The sequence below is a fragment of the Jatropha curcas genome, chromosome 10 (genome assembly GCF_041381405.1).
Source record: "Jatropha curcas cultivar XTBG-Jc1 chromosome 10, XTBG_Jcur_1.0, whole genome shotgun sequence".
In the NCBI taxonomy this organism is placed as follows: Eukaryota; Viridiplantae; Streptophyta; class Magnoliopsida; order Malpighiales; family Euphorbiaceae; genus Jatropha; species Jatropha curcas.
Window position 1 is genome coordinate 19,950,192 of NC_143160.1, and position 22,995 is coordinate 19,973,186.

A 22,995-nucleotide genomic window follows, 5' to 3' on the forward strand; every position below is an offset into this window, starting at 1 on the left:
GACCCTTTGCTTTCAGTGCTTGACTTTCAGCACTTGAAGAAGTCAGCCCCTTCTTTGTGGATTCCAAGTCAAAAGACATGGCATCCAATTTGGCACGAAGTTGTTCAACCTTCTCATTACGGGTCTGATTGGCCTGCTGCTCGAATAAGAGTAAATTGAAGAGTTTGGTAAGCTGGTCTTGAACAGATTCGCCCATAACTGTTGGCTCTGATACCAATTGTTATGGTCCCAAATTTGGATCTAGTTATGGGTCTTCGAATTAGGGGATCCGGTTTGAGATGAGTATCTTAGAAGGAGTCTTCTTCCTTCCATCAGTGGTGACAGACTTAGAGAGAATCTGCAATCTCCTAGAGGTCGTTAAGAGAGAACCCTACAATCTCTGAATTTTAGGAACTCAAAACATTTTCATGAAATTCTGCTTACATTTTTCCTGATATCACAACCTTTTAAACAACTAAATGCAAAACTAAAACTACCCACTACCAACTAATAACTACCCATTACGATAAATAACTAGCTTAACCACCCCACTAACACCCATTAACAAAGAAACTGATAATAACATGATAAACACTGAATAACTAAATAAAAACACCGTAAATAGCAGTAAAACTACCCTAAGTCCAGCAGCCCTACAACACATCCACTCCCCAGTCAGACCTTGATCTTCCCATTGCTCTCGAAAAGGTAAACGTAAGTGTACCTACCCTATTTCCTCTTTTGTCAGTTATGATAATCTTTCTTCTTCATCTCGTTGTTTTGTAAGTAACCTAGACTCTGTCTCTATTCCTAAAACTATTGTCCAAACTTTGTCCCATCCTGGTTGGTGTGCAGCAATGAAAGAGGAGATGGCTGCCTTAGATACTAATGGTACTTGGGATCTTGTGCCTCTCCCGGCAGGTAAGAAAGCTGTTGGTTATAAGTGGGTTTTCACCATTAAAGTGAATCCTGATGGGACTGTTGCTCATCTCAAGGCTCGATTAGTTGCAAAGGGCTATTCTCAGATTTATGGCCTTGATTATTCTGATACTTTTTCTCCTATCGCCAAATTGTCTTCTGTTCGTTTATTTATTTCTTTAGCAGATACATTGACTGGCCTTTACATCAGCTAGACGTTTAGAATGCCTTTCTTCATGGGGATCTTCAGGAGGAAGTTTACATGGAGCAACCACCAGGCTTTGTTGCTCAAGTGGAGTCGGGTAAAGTGTGTAAACTTCGAAAATCTCTTTATGGCCTAAAACAGAGTCCTCGAGCTTGGTTTGGTAGATTTTGCTATGTGGTACATCAATTTGGCATGCAGAACAGTACTTCTGATCGTTCTTTATTTTTCAGAAGTACTAAGACTGGTTTGATTCTACTTGTGGTTTATGTTGATGACATTGTTATTACAAGGAGTGATACAGCCGGCATTACATCACTCAAGTCATTTCTCCAGACCCAGTTCCAGACAAAAGACTTAGGATTGTTGAAGTATTTTTTGGTATTAAAGTATCTAGGTGTAAGAGAGGCATCTTCTTATCTCAAAGGAAGTATGTCCTTGACTTACTAAAGGAAACTGGAAAGTTGGGTGCCAAGCCATGCAGTGCTCCAATGACTCCAAATTTGCAACTTTCAATTGGTGGTGAGCTATTTGATGATTCTGAGATGTATAGAAGGTTGGTGGACAAATTGAATTATCTTACCGTAACACGTCCAAATATTGCTTACTCTATGAGCGTCTTAAGCCAGTTTATATCTTCTCCTACTGTTATCCATTGGGAAGCTTTAGGACAGATTTTGTGCTACTTGAAAGGTAATCTAGGTCGTGTCCTGCTTTACAGTAATCATAGGCTTTTGAACATTGAATGTTTTTCAGATGCTGATTGGGCAGGTTCGAAGGTTGATAGAAGATCAACTTCAGGATATTGTGTCTTTGTAGGTGGAAACCTGATATCGTGGAGGAGCAAGGAACAAAATGTAGTCTCACGATCGAGTGCTGAATTAGAAAATCGAGCTATGTCACAATCTGCTTGTGAATTAATTTGTATTTGTCAGTTGTTAGAGGAAATTGGCATCAAATCCTTGCCTGCAAAGTTATGGTGTGATAATCAAGCGGCTCTTCACATTGCATCAAATCTAGTATTCCATGAACGAACAAAATATATCGAGATTGATTGTCATTTCATTCGTGAAAAGATACAACAGGGTGTTATCTCTACAGGACACGTTAAAACAAGTGAACAGTTAGGAAATATCTTTACAAAAGCTCTAAATGAACCCCGGGTTAACTATCTTTGTAACAAGTTAGGCATGATTAATATCTATGCTCCAACTTGAGGAGAAGTGTTAAGGATTAGTTCTAAATAGAACTCTATTAGGAGTTAGATTCCTAATAGGTTTATAATATCTTGTATGTGTATATATACGTGTCCCTATCGATGAATCAAATAGAAGAAAATATTTTTTCCACATTAAATCTACAGAAAACATCAAAATCCCCAATCAATTGTGAAATTTGGGGCCCTAAAAAAGGATTAGAATTATGAAGTTTTAGCCAAAATGTATCTGTTACCACTACAGTCTGCATTTAGAATTAAATTAAAAATGGTCAGAGATGGAATCTTTTAGCACATATAATACTTGTTCTTTATCGTCATTCTTTTCAGCCATTTTTCTTTATTGTTGTGCTTAAGCTTTGCCTTGCTTGGTATCCAATTCAAGCGTTAAGCTTGGAGAATCTGTAAATGCAATTCGAGAGCTCCTCTTGTTAATGTCCTCTGTTATTGCAGATCCTAAATGTGCGATTTCACTCTTTGTTTTATACATGTACACACTTACTATTGATTATATTTCTATGCTTACTCCCTCATCCCATTAGGTACTTGAAGATAACTCCTCCTCTTCTTCCTTGTATATATATATATCTATGGTACTGATGTATTATTCCTCAATGTGGGCCATTTAAAATTGTCGCCAGTTCTGAAGATTAAGTTTCTTCTTTATTATGCAGCTGGTGCATCCTGCTTATATTACCATGTTAGGGCATCTACGTTCTAGAACACTTGAAAATTTTAAGACAAGGCTGGAACAGTCACTGAGTGGTGGAGAAGGATTCGCTGCTTTTGTTCGTAATTTTAGTCGATCTTGCATGCTTGAGTTTGACAAAGGGTGTACAGGTAATCAATGCATACGGAAAATCAGATGCACTCACTTATGCTTGTTGATTGATAGTGATCGTTTGTACGTATGTGTTTATTTATGTTTTATTCTGTACTGAAACAAAATTGGATCATGCCTTTCCTGGTGAATTAGTAGTTGCTTCTTGGCTTACGTTTAGTTGTCCTTTAGATAGGATATAAAAATGCACTATGTTGGCAAATGTTTGCCTAAATTTTGCTGCATGAAAGCCAGATAGAATTCTGCATTTGTTGGCCTAGTTGAAACCTCAATTTTGATATGGAAATAATCTGAGATGCTAAAGCTGTTAGTTGTTCACTTCAATCAGGCCAGCCTGGTGAGGCAGAGTTCTGGTCTTTGGATTGACCATAGGAAAGTCCCAGCGAGTGCCATTGGCAGATACTGTGTGAAATTTACGGCATTCTAGTTATAATGATTACCAAAATTCTACTTTATGATTTTTTTTCAACTGCTTGTATCCATCATTTCATTGTGCGGTCTCCTTTAGATCATAAATGGTATAATAGGTAATATGGGGCCTTTTCTTTTTGGGTGCAGTTTATGTTGTTATTGCTAATGACTAGAGACCAGTAATTGTCATTATCCTAAGTGAAACTAAATACAAAGAACAGTAAAAATTCAAATATTGTACGTAAATATCAATAACATTGAACTTTAAAATTCTAAGACATTGTGAGTTCGAAATCTTGGTAGAAGCTGTACCCTTGGTATTTTGAAATGAATAAAGATGCAAGATTTCCCTGGCATTCTGGGATTCTTGCATCACGCTGGTGTGTATGATTAGAGCTTGGTGACAATTCCCAAGGAACATCGTTGGACATCAGGGTTTATTTATGGGATGAGATTTGTCTTTTGGCTTATCTGCATTATGACTTAGATTTTTGGAGGATTTGCTTCAACTGCTATGAGGTAGGATTGGCGAGCCCTTTTGCTTATTTATTTATTTTTTTGGTTTGATGCATTCTTTTCTCTCTTCCTAAATTTCTTTTTGTAGTGGAGAGGTTTGGAAAATAAAACAAAAAGAACTACTTGTTCTTGTCAATGAGAATTCCTTCTACATTTATTATTTGTGTTTTGTAGTGATATGCTGTTTGCCTTTTCACTTTCCTCAAACTCGGTGAGTTACCTTTTTAATGCCTTGCTTTCTCAGATGCTGCCATAAGACAGGCTAATTGGGATGCTTCAAAAGTACGTGAGAAACTCCATCGCGATATTCAAGAACACGCATCATCTGTATGCAGTTTGAAGCTATCAGAAATTAAAAACAAATATGAGGTAACTTGCTAGGTTTATGTTGCTATCCAGGGATTTTGTCAGAAGTATATTTTATACTGGTTTTCACTTTTTGCTGTTAAATAACCTGATCTGAATACATTACTAATTTGCAGAAAAAACTCAGTGATGCACTAACTCAACCTGTAGAATCTCTATTTGAAGCTGGTGGAAAAGACACATGGGCTTCGATAAGAAGACTTCTTAAACGTGAGACAGAGGTTGCTTTATCAGAATTTTCAACTGCTCTTGCTGGCTTCGAGTTGGATAAGGCTGCAGTTGACACATTGGTGCAAAATTTGAGGGAGCATGCAAGAAATATAGTGGAGAAAAAGGCTAGAGAAGAAGCAGGGAAAGTTTTAATCCGCATGAAGGATAGGTAGAGAACGCAATTCTACAACTTTTTTTTTTTGAAACATATATTTGGTTAGTTATGAGAAATTAGAGAAGGTTTGAAGCATTTTGCTTGATTATTCCCTCAAGCACATTAGGTTTAAATAAATCAAGACAACACAAATATGGTAAGTCAACTGCTAATTTCAAACCCTAAATCATATCTAGAATACAAGATATTCTACCAATAATTACAAGATAATCTAACACTCCCCCTCAAGCTGGAGTGTACATATCATATGCTTCTAGCTTGTTCAAATATATTCAATCCTAGGACCTCTAAGAGATATGGTAAGAATATCTGCCAAATGATTTTTTGAATTGACGAAGGAGGTAGCAATACAACCTGATTGAATCTTCTGCCTAATAAAGTGACAATCTATCTCTATATGTTTCATTCTTTCATGAAACATTGGATTTAAGGCAATATGCTGTGCAGCCTGATTATCACATAGTAGTTTCATTTTGTAGATTTAATGTGGGAAAATATTTTTCTATATTTGATTCATCAATAGGGACACATATATATACACATACAAGATACTATAAACCTATTTAGAATCTAACTCCTAATAGAGTTCTATTTACAACTAATCCTTAACACTCCCCCTCAAGTTGGAGCATAGATATTAATCATGCCTAACTTGTTACAAAGATAGTCAACCCGGGGTCCGTTTAAAGCTTTTGTAAAGATATCCCCTAACTGTTCACTTGTTTTAACATGTCCTGTAGAGATAACACCTTGTTGTATCTTTTCACGAATGAAATGACAATCAATCTCGATATGTTTTGTTCGTTCATGGAATACTGGATTTGATGCAATGTGAAGAGCAGCTTGATTATCACACCATAACTTTGCAGGCAAGGATGACTTGAAGCCAATTTCCTCTAACAACTGACGAATCCAAATTAATTCACAAGCAGATTGTGCCATAGCTCGATATTCTGATTCAGCACTCGATCGTGAGACTACATTTTGTTTCTTGCTCCTCCATGATATCAAGTTTCCACCTACAAAGACACAATATCCTGAAGTTGATCTTCTATCAACCTTCGAACCTGCCCAATCCGCATCTGAAAAACATTCAATGTTCAAATGCCTATGATTACTGTAAAGCAGGCCACGACCTGGATTACCTTTCAAATAGCACAAAATCTGTCCTAAAGCTTCCCAATGGATAACAGTAGGAGAAGACATAAACTGGCTCAAGACGCTCACAGAGTAAGCAATATCTGGACGTGTTACGGTAAGATAATTCAATTTGCCCACTAACCTTCTATACATCTCAGGATCATCAAATAGCTCACCACCAATTGAAAGTTGCATATTTGGAGTCATTGGAGCACTGCATGGCTTGGCACCCAACTTTCCAGTTTCCTTCAGTAAGTCAAGGACATACTTCCTTTGAGATAAGAAGATGCCTCTCTTACACCTAGATACTTCAATACCCAAAAAATACTTCAACAGTCCTAAGTCTTTTGTCTGGAACTGGGTCTGGAGAAATGATTTGAGTGATGTAATGCCGGCTGAATCACTCCCTGTAATAACAATGTCATCAACATAAACCACAAGTAGAATCAAACCAGTCTTAGTACTTCTGAAAAATACAGAATGATCAGAAGTACTCTTCTGCATGCCAAATTGATGTACCACATTGCAAAATCTACCAAACCAAGCTCGAGGACTCTGTTTTAGGCCATAAAGAGATTTTCGAAGTTTACACACTTTACCCGACTCCCCCTGAGCAACAAAGCCTGGTGGTTGCTCCATGTAAACTTCCTCCTGAAGATCCCCATGAAGAAAGGCATTTTTAACGTCCAGCTGATGTAAAGGCCAGTCAAAAGTAGCTGCTAATGAAATAAATAAACGAACAGAAGACAATTTGGCAACAGGAGAAAAAGTATCAGAATAATCAAGGCCATAGATCTGAGAATAGCCCTTTGCAACTAATCGAGCCTTGAGACGAGCAACAGTCCCATCAGGATTCACTTTAACGGTGAAAACCCACTTACAACCAATAGCTTTCTTACCTGCCGGGAGAGGCACAAGATCCCAAGTACCATTAGTATCTAAGGCAGCCATCTCCTCTTTCATTGCTGCACACCAACCAGGATGAGACAAAGCTTGGACAACAGTTTTAGGAATAGAGACAGAGTCTAAGTTACTTACAAAACAACGAGATGAAGAAGAAAGATGATCATAACTAACAAAAGAGGAAATAGGGTAGGTACACTGGCGTTTACCTTTTCGAAGAGCAATGGGAAGGTCAAGGTCTGACTGGGGAGTGGATGGCACAGGCTCAGGTTGAGTGGAGAGAACCGGATCTTCTGTTGAAACGGCAGGTGGAGGAAGTGAGTCAAGAGTCCCTAGTCTCCTGGAATAAACCTGTTCAAAACGAGGGCGTGTAGATGCTGGTGCAGGAGTGGGCATAGGAGCAGCAGACACTGGAGTAGGAGCAGGAGCAAGGTCAGGAATACGAGCAGGAGTAGGAGATTTATGAACTTGCTGGATAGCATAGACTAAAAGGTCATCATCCTCCCCCTCACTCTTATGTATAGAAGAAGGAAAAAATGGAGTATTCTCAAAAAATGTGACATCTGCAGAAATAAGATAACGGTCAAGATCGGGAGAGAAACAACGATACCCTTTTTGATGCCGAGAATACCCAAGGAAAACACAACGAAGGGACTTTGGATCTAATTTGGAAACCTGTGGACGAACATCACGAACAAAACAAGTACAACCAAAAATACGAGGTTCAATGGAGAATAAAAGTTTAGAAGGAAACAAGACATTATAAGGAATTGCACCATTAAGCACAGAAGAAGGCATGCGATTAATCAAAAAACATGCAGTAGAGACAGCATCAGCCCAAAAATGTTTAGGGACCTTCATTTGGAATAAAAGTGCCCTAGCAACCTCAAGAAGATGTCGATTCTTTCTTTCTGCAACCCCATTTTGAGAAGGAGTATCAACACAAGACGTTTGATGGAGAATACCATTTTGTGACATATAAGATTGGAAGGAACTAGATAGGTATTCTTTAGCATTATCACTGTGCAATATGCGAATAGAAGTATTAAATTGAGTTTTAATTTCAGCACAAAAAGAACAAAAAATAGAGAATATCTCAGAACGAGTTTTCATTAAAAATAACCAAGTAACACGAGAATAATCATCCACGAAAGTTACAAAATACCGAAAGCCAGTTTTAGAAATAACAGGACATGGACCCCAAACATCAGAATGAACTAACTCAAAAGGGGATGAAACCCGTTTATTGACTCGAGGAACTAAAGGTAAACGATGATGTTTGGCAAATTGACAAGATTCACATTCTAAACTTGATAAAGACTGAAACTGCGGACACAACTTCTTTAAAGTAGACAATGATGGATGACCCAAACGACAATGAACCTCAAGAGGAGATAGAGCACCAGCACAAGCCAGAGATAATGAAACGTGTTCATCCAGAAGATAAAGGCCACTAGACTCGCGTCCTCTACCAATAATCCGCTTCGTCAAAAGATCCTGAAACACACAATAAGTAGGATAAAATTTGACACAACAATTCAGCATACGAGTAATTTTGCTAACAGATAATAGATTAAACGAAAAACGAGGCAAACAAAAAACAGAAGACAATGGAAGAGATGGAATGGGATTGGCAGTGCCAATACACTTGACAGGAGATGTGGACCCATCAGCTAGAGTAACATGACGATTAAATTGTTTAGGTTCTTTTAATGAGGATAAGAGACTAGGGTTACCTGTCATGTGATCGGTGCAACCAGAATCAATGACCCACTCTGATGAGGTAGACATAAGACAGGAAGGAGGAGTACCTGAGTTGGCAGCAGCAGCAATTGAGGAATCAGTAGACTTAGAGGAACGGTATCTAGAGAGCTCAGCATACTCCGCAGCAGAAATTGTTACATTGTTGTCAGAAGAAGTAACTGCATAATCTTGATGTGTCATATTTACCCTTGGTGGCTTATTTATTAGTTTCTTGCAATACCGTTTAGTGTGACCAGGTTCATGACAATAATGACAGATAAGAATGCTTGTCTCCCGAGTGATTGGTCCATTACCACGGTTATTTCCTCCTCTTCCTCTGTTTCCTGGCTGTCTAGCTACTTGATTATGACTCACAAGGGCACTATTATCAGAAGGGGAAGGTGTATGAGAACCTTCAGTACGTAGCAATCTAGCAAAAGTCTCCTGAAGAGAGGTAACATCACTGCCTGAAAGAACTTGTGATTTGGCAGTTTCAAAAACTGGAGCAAGACCTGCAAGAAAACTCATCACAGCCATTTGTTCTCGCTACGTTTGTTGAACCTTAACATCGGGACTAAAAGGCAATAAAACATTAAGTTCCTCGTAAATCTTTTTAAATTCCATGAAATAAGCTGTAAGGGGCATATCTCGCTGGTCAGCCCGATAAAATCCTTTGCAGACCTCATACATACGAGACAGATTACCTTTTCCCGAATACAAGAATTTAAGATATTCCATTAATTCTTTAACAAACTCACAATGATTGATTAATCCAACTACTTCACTGTCAATAGAATTGCGAATCAGTAGGAATAACTTAGCATCTTCCCTGAGCCAACGTTGCCTAGTGTCATCAGTTGGTGGATCATCAATTAGATGATCATCTTTTTCAACACTTCGCAAATAAATTCGAATTGTCTTACTCCAATCTAAATAATTATTTCCTTTCAATTTATGTTCTGTGATCTTATTCATTGCTGGGATCAATTCAGTAATAGTAGTTTTAGAATCTGTAGTTGGAGGATCCATTATTAATAAAAACTAAATCCCCTACCAGCAACGCAGAAACAGACACCAAAAAAATAGTCTTTCAATGCAAACAGGAGCGAAAGGTAACCTGAAACGCCAAATTGACAAAACTGAGTACGCCCCTACCAAAATGTCGCCGGATCGGAAAAACAACCACCTGAGTAGACTGCTGACAGAAAAACGAAGCCAGAACACAATTTCCGATCGCCGGAAACAGCTGGACGCGCCGCCACGCGCCGGCGCGTGGTACTGTAGCAGAATCTTGTATCGGCGCGTGAGGCCCACGCGCAGGGAATCCGGTGACCGGATTCTGGGGAAAGACCGATCGGCAGCTGGAGCAACTCCTGGAGTGGGCGGTGAGACAAAAAAGTGACCCTAGAACAGTCACCAACACTGACAGCCACCACCTGCAGGAAATCCGGTGACCGGATTTTGAGGGAACGCCGGAATTTTCTATGCAAACGGCAAAAAATCAAGTTTAAAGAGCCACAGGCTCTGATACCATGTAGATTTAATGTGGGAAAATATTTTTCTATATTTGATTCATCAATAGGGACACATATATATACACATACAAGATACTATAAACCTATTTAGAATCTAACTCCTAATAGAGTTCTATTTACAACTCCTAATAGAGTTCTATTTACAACTAATCCTTAACACATTTGTTTCACTCCGCCACACTTCAACTCCTGAAGAAGTTATTTCAGCCAAATAAGTGCACAAGTGCAATGCCATGGCTCGAGATTCTACTTCTGCACTTGATCTAGCCACAACATCCTGCTTTTTACTTTTCCAGGATATTAGATTTCCTCCATTCATAACATAGTAGCCTCAAGTAAATTGTATATCAAATGGAGAATCTGCATCAGAGTAGCCAGCTACTTATGTATGACCTTTGTCTTCATATAACAAGCATTGCCCAAGAGTACCTTTGATATACCTTAGAATGCGAACAACATCTCAATATCACATTGGGATTGGAGAAATTGGCTAATCACACTTGCTGCAAAAGGAATATTTGGTCATGTGATTGTGAGATAATTAAGATTACCATCATGCCTTCTATATCTATCAGGATCTCTAAGTGGCTTCCTTGTTCCGGAACAAGTTTCATATTGGGATCCATAAGAGTATCCACAGATTGCAGTGTATCATTCTAGTCTCTTCTGGTATATCTAGTGCATATTTCCTCGGTGAAATTGCAACACCTGTCTTAGATTGTGCTACCTTTATCCCCAGAAAGCATATCAGTTTTCCCAAGTCTTTGGCTTGAAAGTGGCTAAACAAATGTTGGTTAAGTTGAGAGATCCCTTCATGATCATTGCATGTTATGACTATGTCATTAACATAGACCGCTAAGCAACTGCATTTACCATGATCTCCATGTTGGTAAAGAACTGAATTATCAACCTCACTTCAACTCCTGCCAAACTGTTGAACGACAACACCAAACCTTCTATAAACTGTGTTCATGGAGATTGCTTCAAGCCATACAGAGATTGACGTAATCGACATACCAAAACTAGACTTCCCTGAGCAGCAAAACCAGGCAGTTGGTTCATATATACTTCTTCAGCCAACTCCCCATGTAAAAAAGCATTTTTAATATTGAGTTAAAGAGGCTAATAGTAAATAGCGGCCAGACTGAGAAGCCGGACATGAGCAATCTTTGCCACTGGTGAAAAATATCACTGTAGTAATGACAATAAATTTGTGCGTACCTCTTGGCAACAAGCGTAGCTTTCAAACAGTCAATTTTGCCATCAAGACCAACTTTGACAATGTAAACTCAACGGCAACCAACAGTACTTTTGCCAGGGAGCAATGGAACAAGTTCCCAAGTGCCATTATTGTGAAGAGTAGTGATCTCTTCAATCATAGCTATAAACCAACCAGGATGTGCAAGTGCTTCACTGACATTCTTAGGTATAAGAACGATAGACAAGGTGGAAACAAAGACATAATAGGAAGGAGATAAACGATGATAACTACGGAAATTATAAAAACGAGGATGATTTTCGAGTGGAACGAATACCTTTTCGAAGAGCAATGGAAGGAGTAGTTGACTCTACGGTTGACATCACCGATGTAGGACATGAGTCACTAGGTTTTGTACTTGTATTCAAACCAAAGTCAGTAGTAGGACAACTAGAGTAGACTTGAAGTGGTAGAGATCTAGTGGGAATCGGTAGAATAGAGATTGGAAGGACTTTAGAAACTGAGTGTTGATAAGTTGGTTGGCTTGGAAAGTAAGGAGTTGTCTCAAAAAAGGTTACATTCGCAGAGACAAAAAATTTATAAGAAATTGGGTCATAGCATTTGCATCCTTTTTGTAGAAGAGAATATCCTAAGAAGACACACTTGATTAATGTTAAGGATTAGTTATAAATAGAGTTCTATTAGGAGTTAGATTCCTAATTAGTTTATGATTTGTATTCCTAAATAGCTAGCGTAGGAATTCCTTATATATAGACCTTTGTAATCGATTGATGAGATACAAGAAATACAATTATGATATATTCTCTCAACATGGTATCAGAGCCTTCCATTTAAAAAAATAAAATAAAAAAAAGAAATTTCCCGAAACTTCCTTTACGAGAAGCCATTGCCACCCTAGAAAGCCTTTCTAGGGTTAGTATTTTGCCTCACCGCCCACCCCAGGATATTCTCCAGCTGTCGATCAGCGACTCCCCAGAAGTCGGTTGCCGGATTCCAAGCGAATGGCCACCACTCGCCACCTCTTTCTTCCTGCTTTGGTTCATGCGCTGGCGCATGTCCAGTGGTCTTTTTCACTCCGGTTCCTCTCTCCAGCGTTGACTTGAAGAGAGACGTGTAACTCAGTGAGTTGCATCGTTATTCTTGGGCTTATTCAATAGGTTTGTTTGCTGCGATTCTGTTGCTTTAAGTTGCTCCAACTTGAGGGGGAGTGTTAAGGATTAGTTATAAATAGAGTTCTCTATTAGGAGTTAGATTCCTAATTAGTTTATGATTTATATTCCTAAATAGCTAGCGTAGGAATTCCTTATATATAGACCTTTGTAATCGATTGATGAGATACAAGAAATACAATTACAATATATTCTCTCAACAATTGACTTGGATTGAAGTTTGTCTTTCCCAGGAGTGTGGTCATGAATAAAGCAAATATAACCAAAGACATGAGGAGGAAGATGAAATGTATCCTATTTAGGAAACAAAATATAATGAGGATTCTGATTTTGTAAGACAAAAGAAGGCATCCTATTAATAACAAATAAGAAAACAAGCAGTAAGAACTGCATTCCCCCCAAAATGAGGTGGAACATGATTATGATATGGCGATTCGTTCATCTTTTCCTGTTAACACTAAACTTTTAGTCGGCAACGGACACTATTTACCAATTGAGGGCTCAGGAACAGGTTACCTTCCCATCCTTAACCGTACATACATCCTCCCAAACATACTTTACAGCCCACATATCATTAAAAATTTATTATCTGTCCGCCGTTTTACACGTGATAACAATATTTCTGTTGAATTTGACCCTTTTGGTTTCTCTTTGAAGGACCTCAAAACGGGACAGCTCCTTTCCCGCCACAATAGTACCGGAGATCTCTATCCTGTCACTCCACCAACCCTACCACCACAAGCTTGTTCAATCACATCTCCCAATTTACCTTGGCACGATCGCCTCGGTCACCCTGGCACACAAGTTTTAGATGTTTTAACCAAACAGTTTGGTCTTCCTTGTAATAAGAACAAGCATTTATTTTTTTGCAATTCTTGTCATTTATCTAATAGCAAACGATTACCTTTTTATGAGTCAAATTCCTTTACTTTTTCACCATTTGATATAATACACTGTGACTTGTGGACCTCCCCTATTCCAACCAAATCTGGATATAAATACTACATGGTGCTAATTGATAATTTTTCCAATTATGTGTGGGTATACCCTCTCAAGTTCAAATCTGAAACTTTCACCACCTTTACTAAATTCCATAAACTCATAGCCACTCAATTCAACCGCAATATCAAAACTTTTCAATGTGACTTGGGGGGAGAATTTGACAACCATAACTTCAAAATTTTTGCCCAACAACATGGTCTGTTATTCCGTTTTTCATGCCCCCAAACATCTTCCCAAAATGGTCGGGCTGAACGCATGATTCGTCGTCTCAACGACATCATCCGCTCACTCCTCATCCATGCTCAATTACCACCTATGTTTTGGGTCGAAGCACTTCACACTGCTGCCTATCTCCATAACATCCTTCCAACCAAACGTCTCAATTATTTCACACCCACTTTTGCCTTATATCTCCGCCACCCGACATACGATCACTTACGTGTGTTCGGGTGTGCTTATTATCCCAATACCTCCGCAACCCAACCCCACAAATTACACCCAAGATCCGTTAGATGCATCTTCCTTGGATACCCTCCAGATTTTAGGGGATACCGATGCTTTGACCCTACAACCGGGAAGATCCACATATCACGACATGTAACCTTTGATGAACAAACTTTCCCATACACCATTCCAACTCCACCCAAAACATACACATTTCTTGATGAACAACCACCACCAGGATTTCAGTTTATACAACCTCACCCAACACCAAACACCACCCAAACCCAAAAACGCCCAATCTCTCACCCCATAATATACACCCGCCGCCATAAACAACAGCCCCTTAACCCAGTGGCCAATGCTACGGCACCCCCACACACTGCTGCACCTGTCTCACAAAATCCCAACACTCAGACCACCGCTGTATCAAAACCCGCACAGAATACTCATCAAATGACCACCCGCTCCAAAGCTCGCCATGCCCTTATGACCACCTCAATTTCACCAATACCCACCTCTTATGCAAAAGCTTTTTCTGACCCTCATTGGTTAAGTGCTATGCAGGCTGAGTTTCGTGCTTTGCAGGAAAATGATACATGGGAACTCGTGCCTCGCCCTCCTGACCGACCGGTCATTCGGTGTATGTGGCTTTTTCGTCACAAATTTAAATCAGATGGGTCACTTCAAAGGTACAAAGCACGTTTGGTGGTAAATGGCAAATCTCAAACGGTGGGCATTGACTGTGACGATACTTTTAGTCCCGTAGTGAAACCCGCTACTATACGGACTGTGTTATCCATTGCAGTTTCCCGTTCTTGGCCAATACACCAGTTGGATGTCAAAAACGCGTTTTTACATGGGCATTTAAATGAAACTGTTTTTATGCATCAACCCCCGGGTTTCACAGATAGAAGATACCCTCATTTTGTGTGCAGATTGAAAAAAATCCCTTTATGGGCTCAAACAGGCTCCACGGGCATGGTACACCAGATTTGCAACCCATCTGCTGTCTCATGGGTTTCGCAGCAGTGTGTGTGACAATTCCCTATTCATTTTCTCAAAGGGAAATCAGCTTGCTTATTTACTTCTGTATGTTGATGATATAGTGCTCACTGCCTCTTCTAATGAGTTATTGCAGAATATTATCCGCATGCTCTCACGAGAGTTTGCAATGACAGATTTGGGCCGGGTGCATCATTTCCTGGGAATCAAAGTGACACGGACATCTGGTGGGTTATTTTTGGATCAGTCTCAATACACAAAGGATATCATCTCCAGAGCTTCAATGTCCTCTTGCAAACCGTGTGCCACCCCAGTCGATCTATCATCAAAACTGAGTGCTTCTGATGGACCTCTCTTCCATGATCCAACATTATACCGCAGTCTTGCTGGCGCATTACAGTATCTCACATTCACACGCCCAGATATATCATATGCTGTTCAACAAATATGCCTCTTCATGCATGAACCGCGGGATCCACACTATGCCTTTCTCAAAAGAATAATCCGATATTTACAAGGCACAGTTGACTACGGTATAAGAATTGGCAAGACAAATACACATACCTTGGTAGCATACTCAGACGCAGATTGGGGTGGATGCCCAGACTCCAGAAGATCAACTAGTGGCTACTGTGTTTTCCTTGGTGATAATTTGATTTCATGGTCTTCAAAACGGCAGCCTACTATCTCACGGTCTAGTGCAGAGGCAGAATATAGAGGAGTAGCCAATGCTGTTGCAGAGACCACCTGGCTTCGCAATTTACTTCTGGAATTACACCTCCCACTTCAGCAGGCCTCCGTCGTATACTGTGACAATGTTTCCGCAGTGTATATGTCTGACAATCCTGTCCAGCATCAACGCACAAAACACATTGAGATTGACATACACTTTGTACGGGAGAAAGTTCGAATAGGCCACATTCGGGTCTCACATGTCCCATCTGCTTTTCAATATGCTGACATCTTCACCAAAGGCCTATCTCGACAGTTGTTCCAGTCATTTCGATCCAGCTTGAGCGTCTGTCCTCCGCCCGCTCAAACTGCGGGGGAGTCTTAGCCGATGATATCTCCACAAATCATTCCTCTGATTTAGGAACAGATTACAATTAATTTCCTGTAATTAATCTCTATAATTCCTTTCCATATTCTGTTTGTATTCTCCCTATTTAAAGGGCCTTATACATCAATACAAATCATCAAGAACTCCAAATCCTCAAACACTTTCATTGAGACACCAAGGCATCTATTTCTTTCCAAGCACTGTATGATGGATCTGTAGAGGCTGGGGGTGGCGTGTCATCAATGTGATCAAGAACACGGTATGCAATAGAATGAAACTTGAATAATTTCACCCATGATGTGTATGTAACTGTGCTACCATCTAGGGTTCTTATCTTTGATTGGATGTTAGTCACAGAGTAGGCAGGGTGAATGGGGGTGGGTGTTTGTGTCATGGCTATCGGCGGCAGCAGCTAAAAAATATGAGAGAGAAAGGAGAGGGAGGGATAATTTTCAGAACCGAAGCTCTGATACCATGAAAGTGTTTGAGGATTTGGAGTTCTTGATGATTTGTATTGATGTATAAGGCCCTTTAAATAGGGAGAATACAAACAGAATATGGAAAGGAATTACAGAGATTAATTACAGGAAATTAATTGTAATCTGTTCCTAAATCAGAGGAATGATCTGTGGAGATATCATCGGCTAAGAGTTCATTCAACAATTCCATTTTGTTGAGGTGTAAATGCAAAAACTGATGAAAGAACAATGTCAAACGTAGATGAGGCTTTATTATTGACACGCTTATGAAAGGAAACACGAGATTGTTTCCCAAGTTGACATGACTCACGTTCTAATATAGTTAAGGAAGATAAACTAGGAACTAAATCTTGAAGTTTGGTAAGACTAAGATGTCCGAAACAGTTGTGAAGAAGTTCAAAGGAAGCAGTAGAAGCGAAAACAACAATGGTTTTGATAGTGGAGAGGTAGTAAAACCCTTGTGACTTATATTCGACTCCAATCATCTTCCCTGTATGTCAATCCTACACAAAGACATAGTCAACTATAAAGGACACAATTGCAATTAAGTTGGTTGGTCAATTTACTGATGGAAAGTAAATTATAAGGGCATTCAGGAGTGAACAAGACTGAAGTCAAAGTCATTGAATGAGTGGGCTGAACTTCCCCAATTCCGTTAAGCTTAGTTTGTGAGCCATTAGTTAGGATAATTGTAGATGAGTCTGGAGGAGTGATAGTAGAGAAAAGTATTTCATTACCAGAGATGTGATTAGAAGTACCAAAGTCGAGAACCCAAGGATCATTGGTTGTGGAGCTAGATTGAGACACAGAGGATGACTGCTATAGTGCTTGCTTTTTGGCAACACGAAAGTGTACATATTCATCATAATCGGATCTTATCAAAGTTATCGAATTACCTGATGCATCAGGCAAAGGAAGAATTTTAGCTCCGTTACCCTGAACCATATGAGCAATTGGTCATCCAGTACTGGTAGACTGATGTTGTGGTGGTTTACCATGCAATGTGTAACAGTTTTCTCGGGTATGACCAGGTTTGTCACAATGATTGCAGTGTTTATTCTCTGTTGTTCTCGTGTAGTGACACTCTTTGAGAAAGGCATAACATAATTAAATTCATCAAGCAATGTTTCAACTTGTCCAAGATAACTAGCCAGATCATGTTGATTTTGCTGCAAATGAACAATATCAGAGACAACTTTGTATATTCGTTTTGTCATTTGTATACAACGTCTTGGCTTTATATTCTAGAACTTACAATAGGTTTTGCAACATTGAAATAAAGGAAGTAGTTTGGGATCAAGAGAATGCACAATAGACTACACAATTGTGCATCAATTATAGATCATGTTGTCCTATCTATGGCTTATTTCAATGGCATTTTTATTTAAGTGATCATTATATCCTTGTTCCATAAACCATAGTTCAATAGAAAAGGACCAAGGAATATAATTACTACAACCTAGAAGTTTCACAGTAGTAATAATAGGGAATTCGAAAAGAGAGGTTTAATTAGGATAGGTTCAGACATGATTCTGAGATTGACTTAAAAAGGTAAAAGAATTGTACCTTGGTAGTAGAGAAGAGAGTGGCTGTGAAAACCTTAGCCTTGAAAAGAGAGAGAACCAGTAAAGGGAATGACCGGAAAAAGAACCGCCGGACTCAGGTGAACCTGACAGTGGTGGTCGTTGGGAGAAGTCGCCGGGAATCTTGTGGCGGCGCGTGGTGGCTGCAGCAGGGTTTCCGGCGCTGGAATTTTGTGTCTGAGGTCGTCGGAAGCTGGTGGACCGATCTACGATGGCAATGTATTAAAATCTCCTCAGATGTATGCGGATTCAATTGGTAGTGGTGTTTTGTTTTGACAGGGCAGAAAAGGGAAAGAGGAATTTGTAGGCTTACGAAAGAAAGAGAAATTAGGGTAAGACAAGAAAAAGAAAGAAAATAATCAGACCTTTGCAGGCTTTGATACCATGAGAAATTAGAGAAGGTTTGAAGCTTTTTGCTTCATTATTCCCTTAAGCACATTAGGTTGAAATAGAATCAAAACAATACAAATTTTATAAGTCAACTACGAATTACAACCCTAATCATATCTAGAATAATTGCAAGATATTCTAACAAGTTAATTTTTTGAGATCATATTTCAGGTTTTCAGCAGTTTTCAATCATGACGATGATTCAATGCCAAGGGTTTGGACTGGAAAAGAAGACATAAGGACTATTACAAAGGATGCAAGATCTGCGGTAAACCACAGGGATTTTTAATTAAAGGCCACTCTTTCGAATTATACTTGAGTAAGATTCTGAATGTCTTGCAATTATTCTGTTACAGTCTTTGAAACTTCTATCAGTCATGGCAGCCATACTCTTAGATGAGAAGCCAGATAAAATTGAGAATGTACTCATTTCCTCTCTCATGGATGGAACTGTTGCTGTTCCCTCTTCCCAAGATAGAAGCATAGAAGCTACTGTGGACCCCCTTGCTTCAAGCACATGGGAAGAGGTAAATGTGGTTAAGTGTTATCTTCCTCCATCTCTTTGTGTGTGTGTGTGTGTTATTTTCTAGGACAATTTTGCGTTGATAATAATAAGTTGATTTTTGATTTGTCATGAAAATTGAATGTGATGCAGGTTTCTCTAAAAGATACATTGATCACGCCAGTTCAGTGCAAGTCATTATGGAGGCAGTTCAAAGCAGAAACCGAGTACTCAGTTACTCAAGCAATTTCAGCTCAGGTAACTTATTTTCATGTTCATGTTATTATTCTGCAGTTTTGCTTAGTAATTTGATCATATGCATAGTTAATGGCAGAAAATTTTCCAATATTGAGTACATATTGTTCTTTCCCTTTTATGCTCCATCATCTGGTTATCTTGCAAGGAAAAGAGTCATCTTGATGTTCTTATTATAGGAACTTATCCAGCACTCTGACAGATGGTTCTTGTTTTTTATTCAGGAGGCTCATAAGCGCAGCAACAACTGGTTACCCCCTACATGGGCAATTATAGCAATGATTGTCCTTGGTTTTAATGAATTCATGCTTCTGTTGAAGTAATTACTTCTAACTTGAAATGGGTCCTCAACACTATCAAAAGAACATATTTTATTATGTCCTTTTTCTCTTTCGACCAGTTAGTATATCCATTTTGACATTTTTGTTCTATTGAAACAGGAATCCTCTTTACCTCATGGTTCTGTTCATTATATATTTACTTTCAAAAGCCTTATGGGTACAGATGGACATCGCAGGACAATTTCAAAATGGCACTGTGAGTTTAAAGAATGATTGTCTTCTGAATGCACATTGTTACTCTAATGCAAGTGCAATTGACTAAAATTTTTCATGACATAATTGAATTTTCATTTCATTATTCCCTTAAAAAACAGGAAAATTTTCATTTCATTTCATCAAGGTTTACAAAACATGCTTTTATATCATGTGATCCACTGCATTGGTGCCTTAACGGGCAAAAGTTCTTTTGTAATTTGCACACCCTTCCCCTATTGCATTATTTTGTCCAGTAACACGTGAAAACATTTATAAGAAAATTGCACAGCAAATTCAAAAAGCTTACCCATGTCCTAGAACAAATCCCAGCATGGCAAATTGGTTTTCAGTTCCTATGGCAGGCCATTTATTGTTGAAGCAAATGACTGGGAAGCAGGCTACTTCTGGACAAAATCATCTTCTTAGAAGATTATCTATTGTTTGATTGTGCTGCTCAATGCCTCATTTCTTCACTTGGTTATTTGGCAGTTGGCTGGAATATTCTCCATTTCTTCAAGGTTTCTTCCTACTGTTATGAACCTTCTTAGGCGACTAGCTGAAGAGGCTCAAGGGCAACCAGCTCCTGAAGCTCCAAGACCACAATCGCTGGCTTCTCACAGTTTCAGGAACCACACTCAACCGAATTCAACGTTAACAACAATGCCTCAGTCTTCTGTATCATCAAACATTTCATCATCTGAAGATGGTGTTGAATACACAAGCCCAGACTTGAGACACAGACAAAGTGCAAAAAATCCAGAAGTGGAAATCTCTTGATAGGAGCAGTACTTTGTGTGTGTAAAATATGTATCAATGTAGGAGATGTTTTTCTTCTCTTCCTGCCAATAGAAACTAGAAAGTAAAAGAAAGGTGAGAGAAAGGAATGTTCATTTCACACATATGGGGGTTTTACATGTGTAACCGGTAAGTAATCTGTTTTTCATAAAAATGTTTCTTAGACTATAAATTGTTGAGAAAAATCTCCCTACTTTATTGTATTCTGTTATGAATTTATGTTACCATTGAATTAGTTTCGATCTATTTGTGCGCCGACTGCGAACATTTTGGTTAACAATTATAGTAATAATATGATTACCACTGAGCTTGCGTTTGTATGTACTAATATATGATTTTTGAAAGTAGTTCCGAGCAAAATTCAGTAAATATTGAGCTGAATTAAATAAAAAAAAAATCATAAAATTCAAAATAGAAGAGAATTTACCTGCGCTGTGCGGAAATGTTAATTTGGATGGTACGTGTCTCGTAATCCTTTTTTGTCATTAGTCTGATCATTTTGTCGCATGATAAAAACAATCATCGTTATTATTTTTATGAAGCATCGACGAAATACATAAATATATCCTGAATTTTTATAAAAAAACCCCATACCACCCTAAACTCAAAATTGTCAATTTCGCTATTTTTAAACAGTTCACAGCATTGCGTGAAAATCACTTGCCTAAAGAGTGTGAAGCATAAAAAAAGGAAAGCTTATGTCGCATTTAAGTATAAAAAATGTGGTAAATAACAAAATTAAGATGGACATTTTCGTACTTTTAACACTTTCTTCTCCAACCTACCCACTACAATCTCGTCAACGTTCTCCCTCTGCAACTAAAATTATTTCCTTTCCCTGAATTTCCTTCATCAAATCTTTCAAATTATTTACATGAACTCAAAGCCTTTAATTTCAAAAATGAATGCAAATAAAATGCTAACTGGTTTATTATCCATATAATCTTGATATGAAAATTGGTGTAAAGCTAAGAAATTTAACTATATCTGCAAGTTCCCATTTAAAAAATAAATTGTAAAATCAAAAGCTACAGAACTATACTTTGATTGCAGAATAATATTTCACATTGTCTCAATAAAAAAATAAAGAAAGAATCTAGGAGGAGGAAAGAAGCTTCTTCTAATTTCAGTAAAAAAAAAAAAAAGAAGCTACGTCAAGGGAGCAAGATTGAAACCGAGAATAGTAACTTGAATCCAGGCACGAAATTTCTTTCATTTTCAAAGAAATTGGTAATAGGTGCCTCGATTAAAGCCGGAGATTTGAGGTCCGATGAGCATTCTGGTGACTCATCGGAGAAGTCTTTGGAAGAATACTCTCTGCATCGAAAGTCAGTGAAGCGGAGCACGGCAATGATATTATCGTCGTTTATGGTTTCTCATTGTCCCATCATCTTATATATATGAATGTCAGGATCCAAACCTTGAGCCGCACCAGCATTAGAGCCCAAACAAATTTGTAGAAATTAAAAAAAAAAAGAATATGTTTTATTTTTTTCAATCGTGTTATATTTTTCAACCTCTACTCCAATATATATATATATATATATACAAAAAATTATATCAATATAAGAAGTAATCTAAATAGGAATAAACCTAAACTAGTAAACACAATCTTTATACTAATTAGGAATAAACTTAAATTAGGAAACAGAATATTTACTTTAATCACAAAGATTTCAACACTCCCCCTCAAGTTGGTGCATAGATATTACTCATGCCCAACTTGCAAACTAAAAGATGAAATAACTTGCCATGCAAACCTTTTGTGAAAACATCAGCTAGTTGCTCTTTTGAAGCAGCTATACAGGAGACACTTATAAAACTTTCAACTATCTTCTCTTTTATAAAGTGACGATCAATTTCTATGTGTTTAGTTCGATCACGTTGGAATGGATTGTTCATAATGCTGATAGCTGTTTTACTATCACAAAATAAGGATATATTTGTTGTTTCAACCAACTTTAACTCTTCCATTAATTTGCACAACCATAGAAGTTCACAGATTCCCTGTGCCATAGCTCTACATTTAGCTTCTGCACTCGACCTTGCAACAACAGCCTGCTTCTTGTTTCTCCCTGTGACCAGGTTTCCTCCAACAAAAACACAATAAGCTAAGGTTGATCTCCTGCCATCAAGGGAACCAGCCCAATGCACATCTGTATAGCCTGTTATTGTTAAATGGCCATGTTTAGAAAATAAAACTTCTCTACCTAGAGCTGATTTTAAAAATCTTTGAATTCGATGCACTGCTTTTAAGTGAGACTGCCGAGGGTCATGCATGTACTGACTCACTAAACTTACAACATAGGCAATATTTGATCTAGTATGGGTAAGGTAAATCAATCTCCCGACCAATCTCTAATACTTGCCAATATCAACTAAACTTCCCACTCCAGCTTGAAGC

General features: G+C 38.5%; 1 protein-coding gene across 2 annotated transcripts in view; it reads left to right on the top strand.

Moving 5' to 3' along the window:
* RL2 (Root hair defective 3 GTP-binding protein (RHD3)) overlaps window positions 1-20,837 on the top strand; it is a 36,356-nt gene extending 15,519 nt beyond the window's left edge. For both annotated transcript variants that reach the window (XM_089715393.1, XM_089715394.1), the window contains 9 exons: window positions 2,990-3,155; window positions 4,328-4,452; window positions 4,566-4,828; window positions 18,675-18,771; window positions 18,860-19,030; window positions 19,159-19,263; window positions 19,485-19,579; window positions 19,701-19,797; window positions 20,286-20,837. In XM_089715393.1, the coding sequence (XP_089571519.1) occupies window positions 2,990-3,155; window positions 4,328-4,452; window positions 4,566-4,828; window positions 18,675-18,771; window positions 18,860-19,030; window positions 19,159-19,263; window positions 19,485-19,579; window positions 19,701-19,797; window positions 20,286-20,573 (1,407 nt within the window). In that variant the 3' untranslated portion in view covers window positions 20,574-20,837. The remainder of the gene's footprint in view (window positions 1-2,989; window positions 3,156-4,327; window positions 4,453-4,565; window positions 4,829-18,674; window positions 18,772-18,859; window positions 19,031-19,158; window positions 19,264-19,484; window positions 19,580-19,700; window positions 19,798-20,285) is intronic.
* The last annotated feature ends 2,158 nt before the right edge of the window (window positions 20,838-22,995 follow it).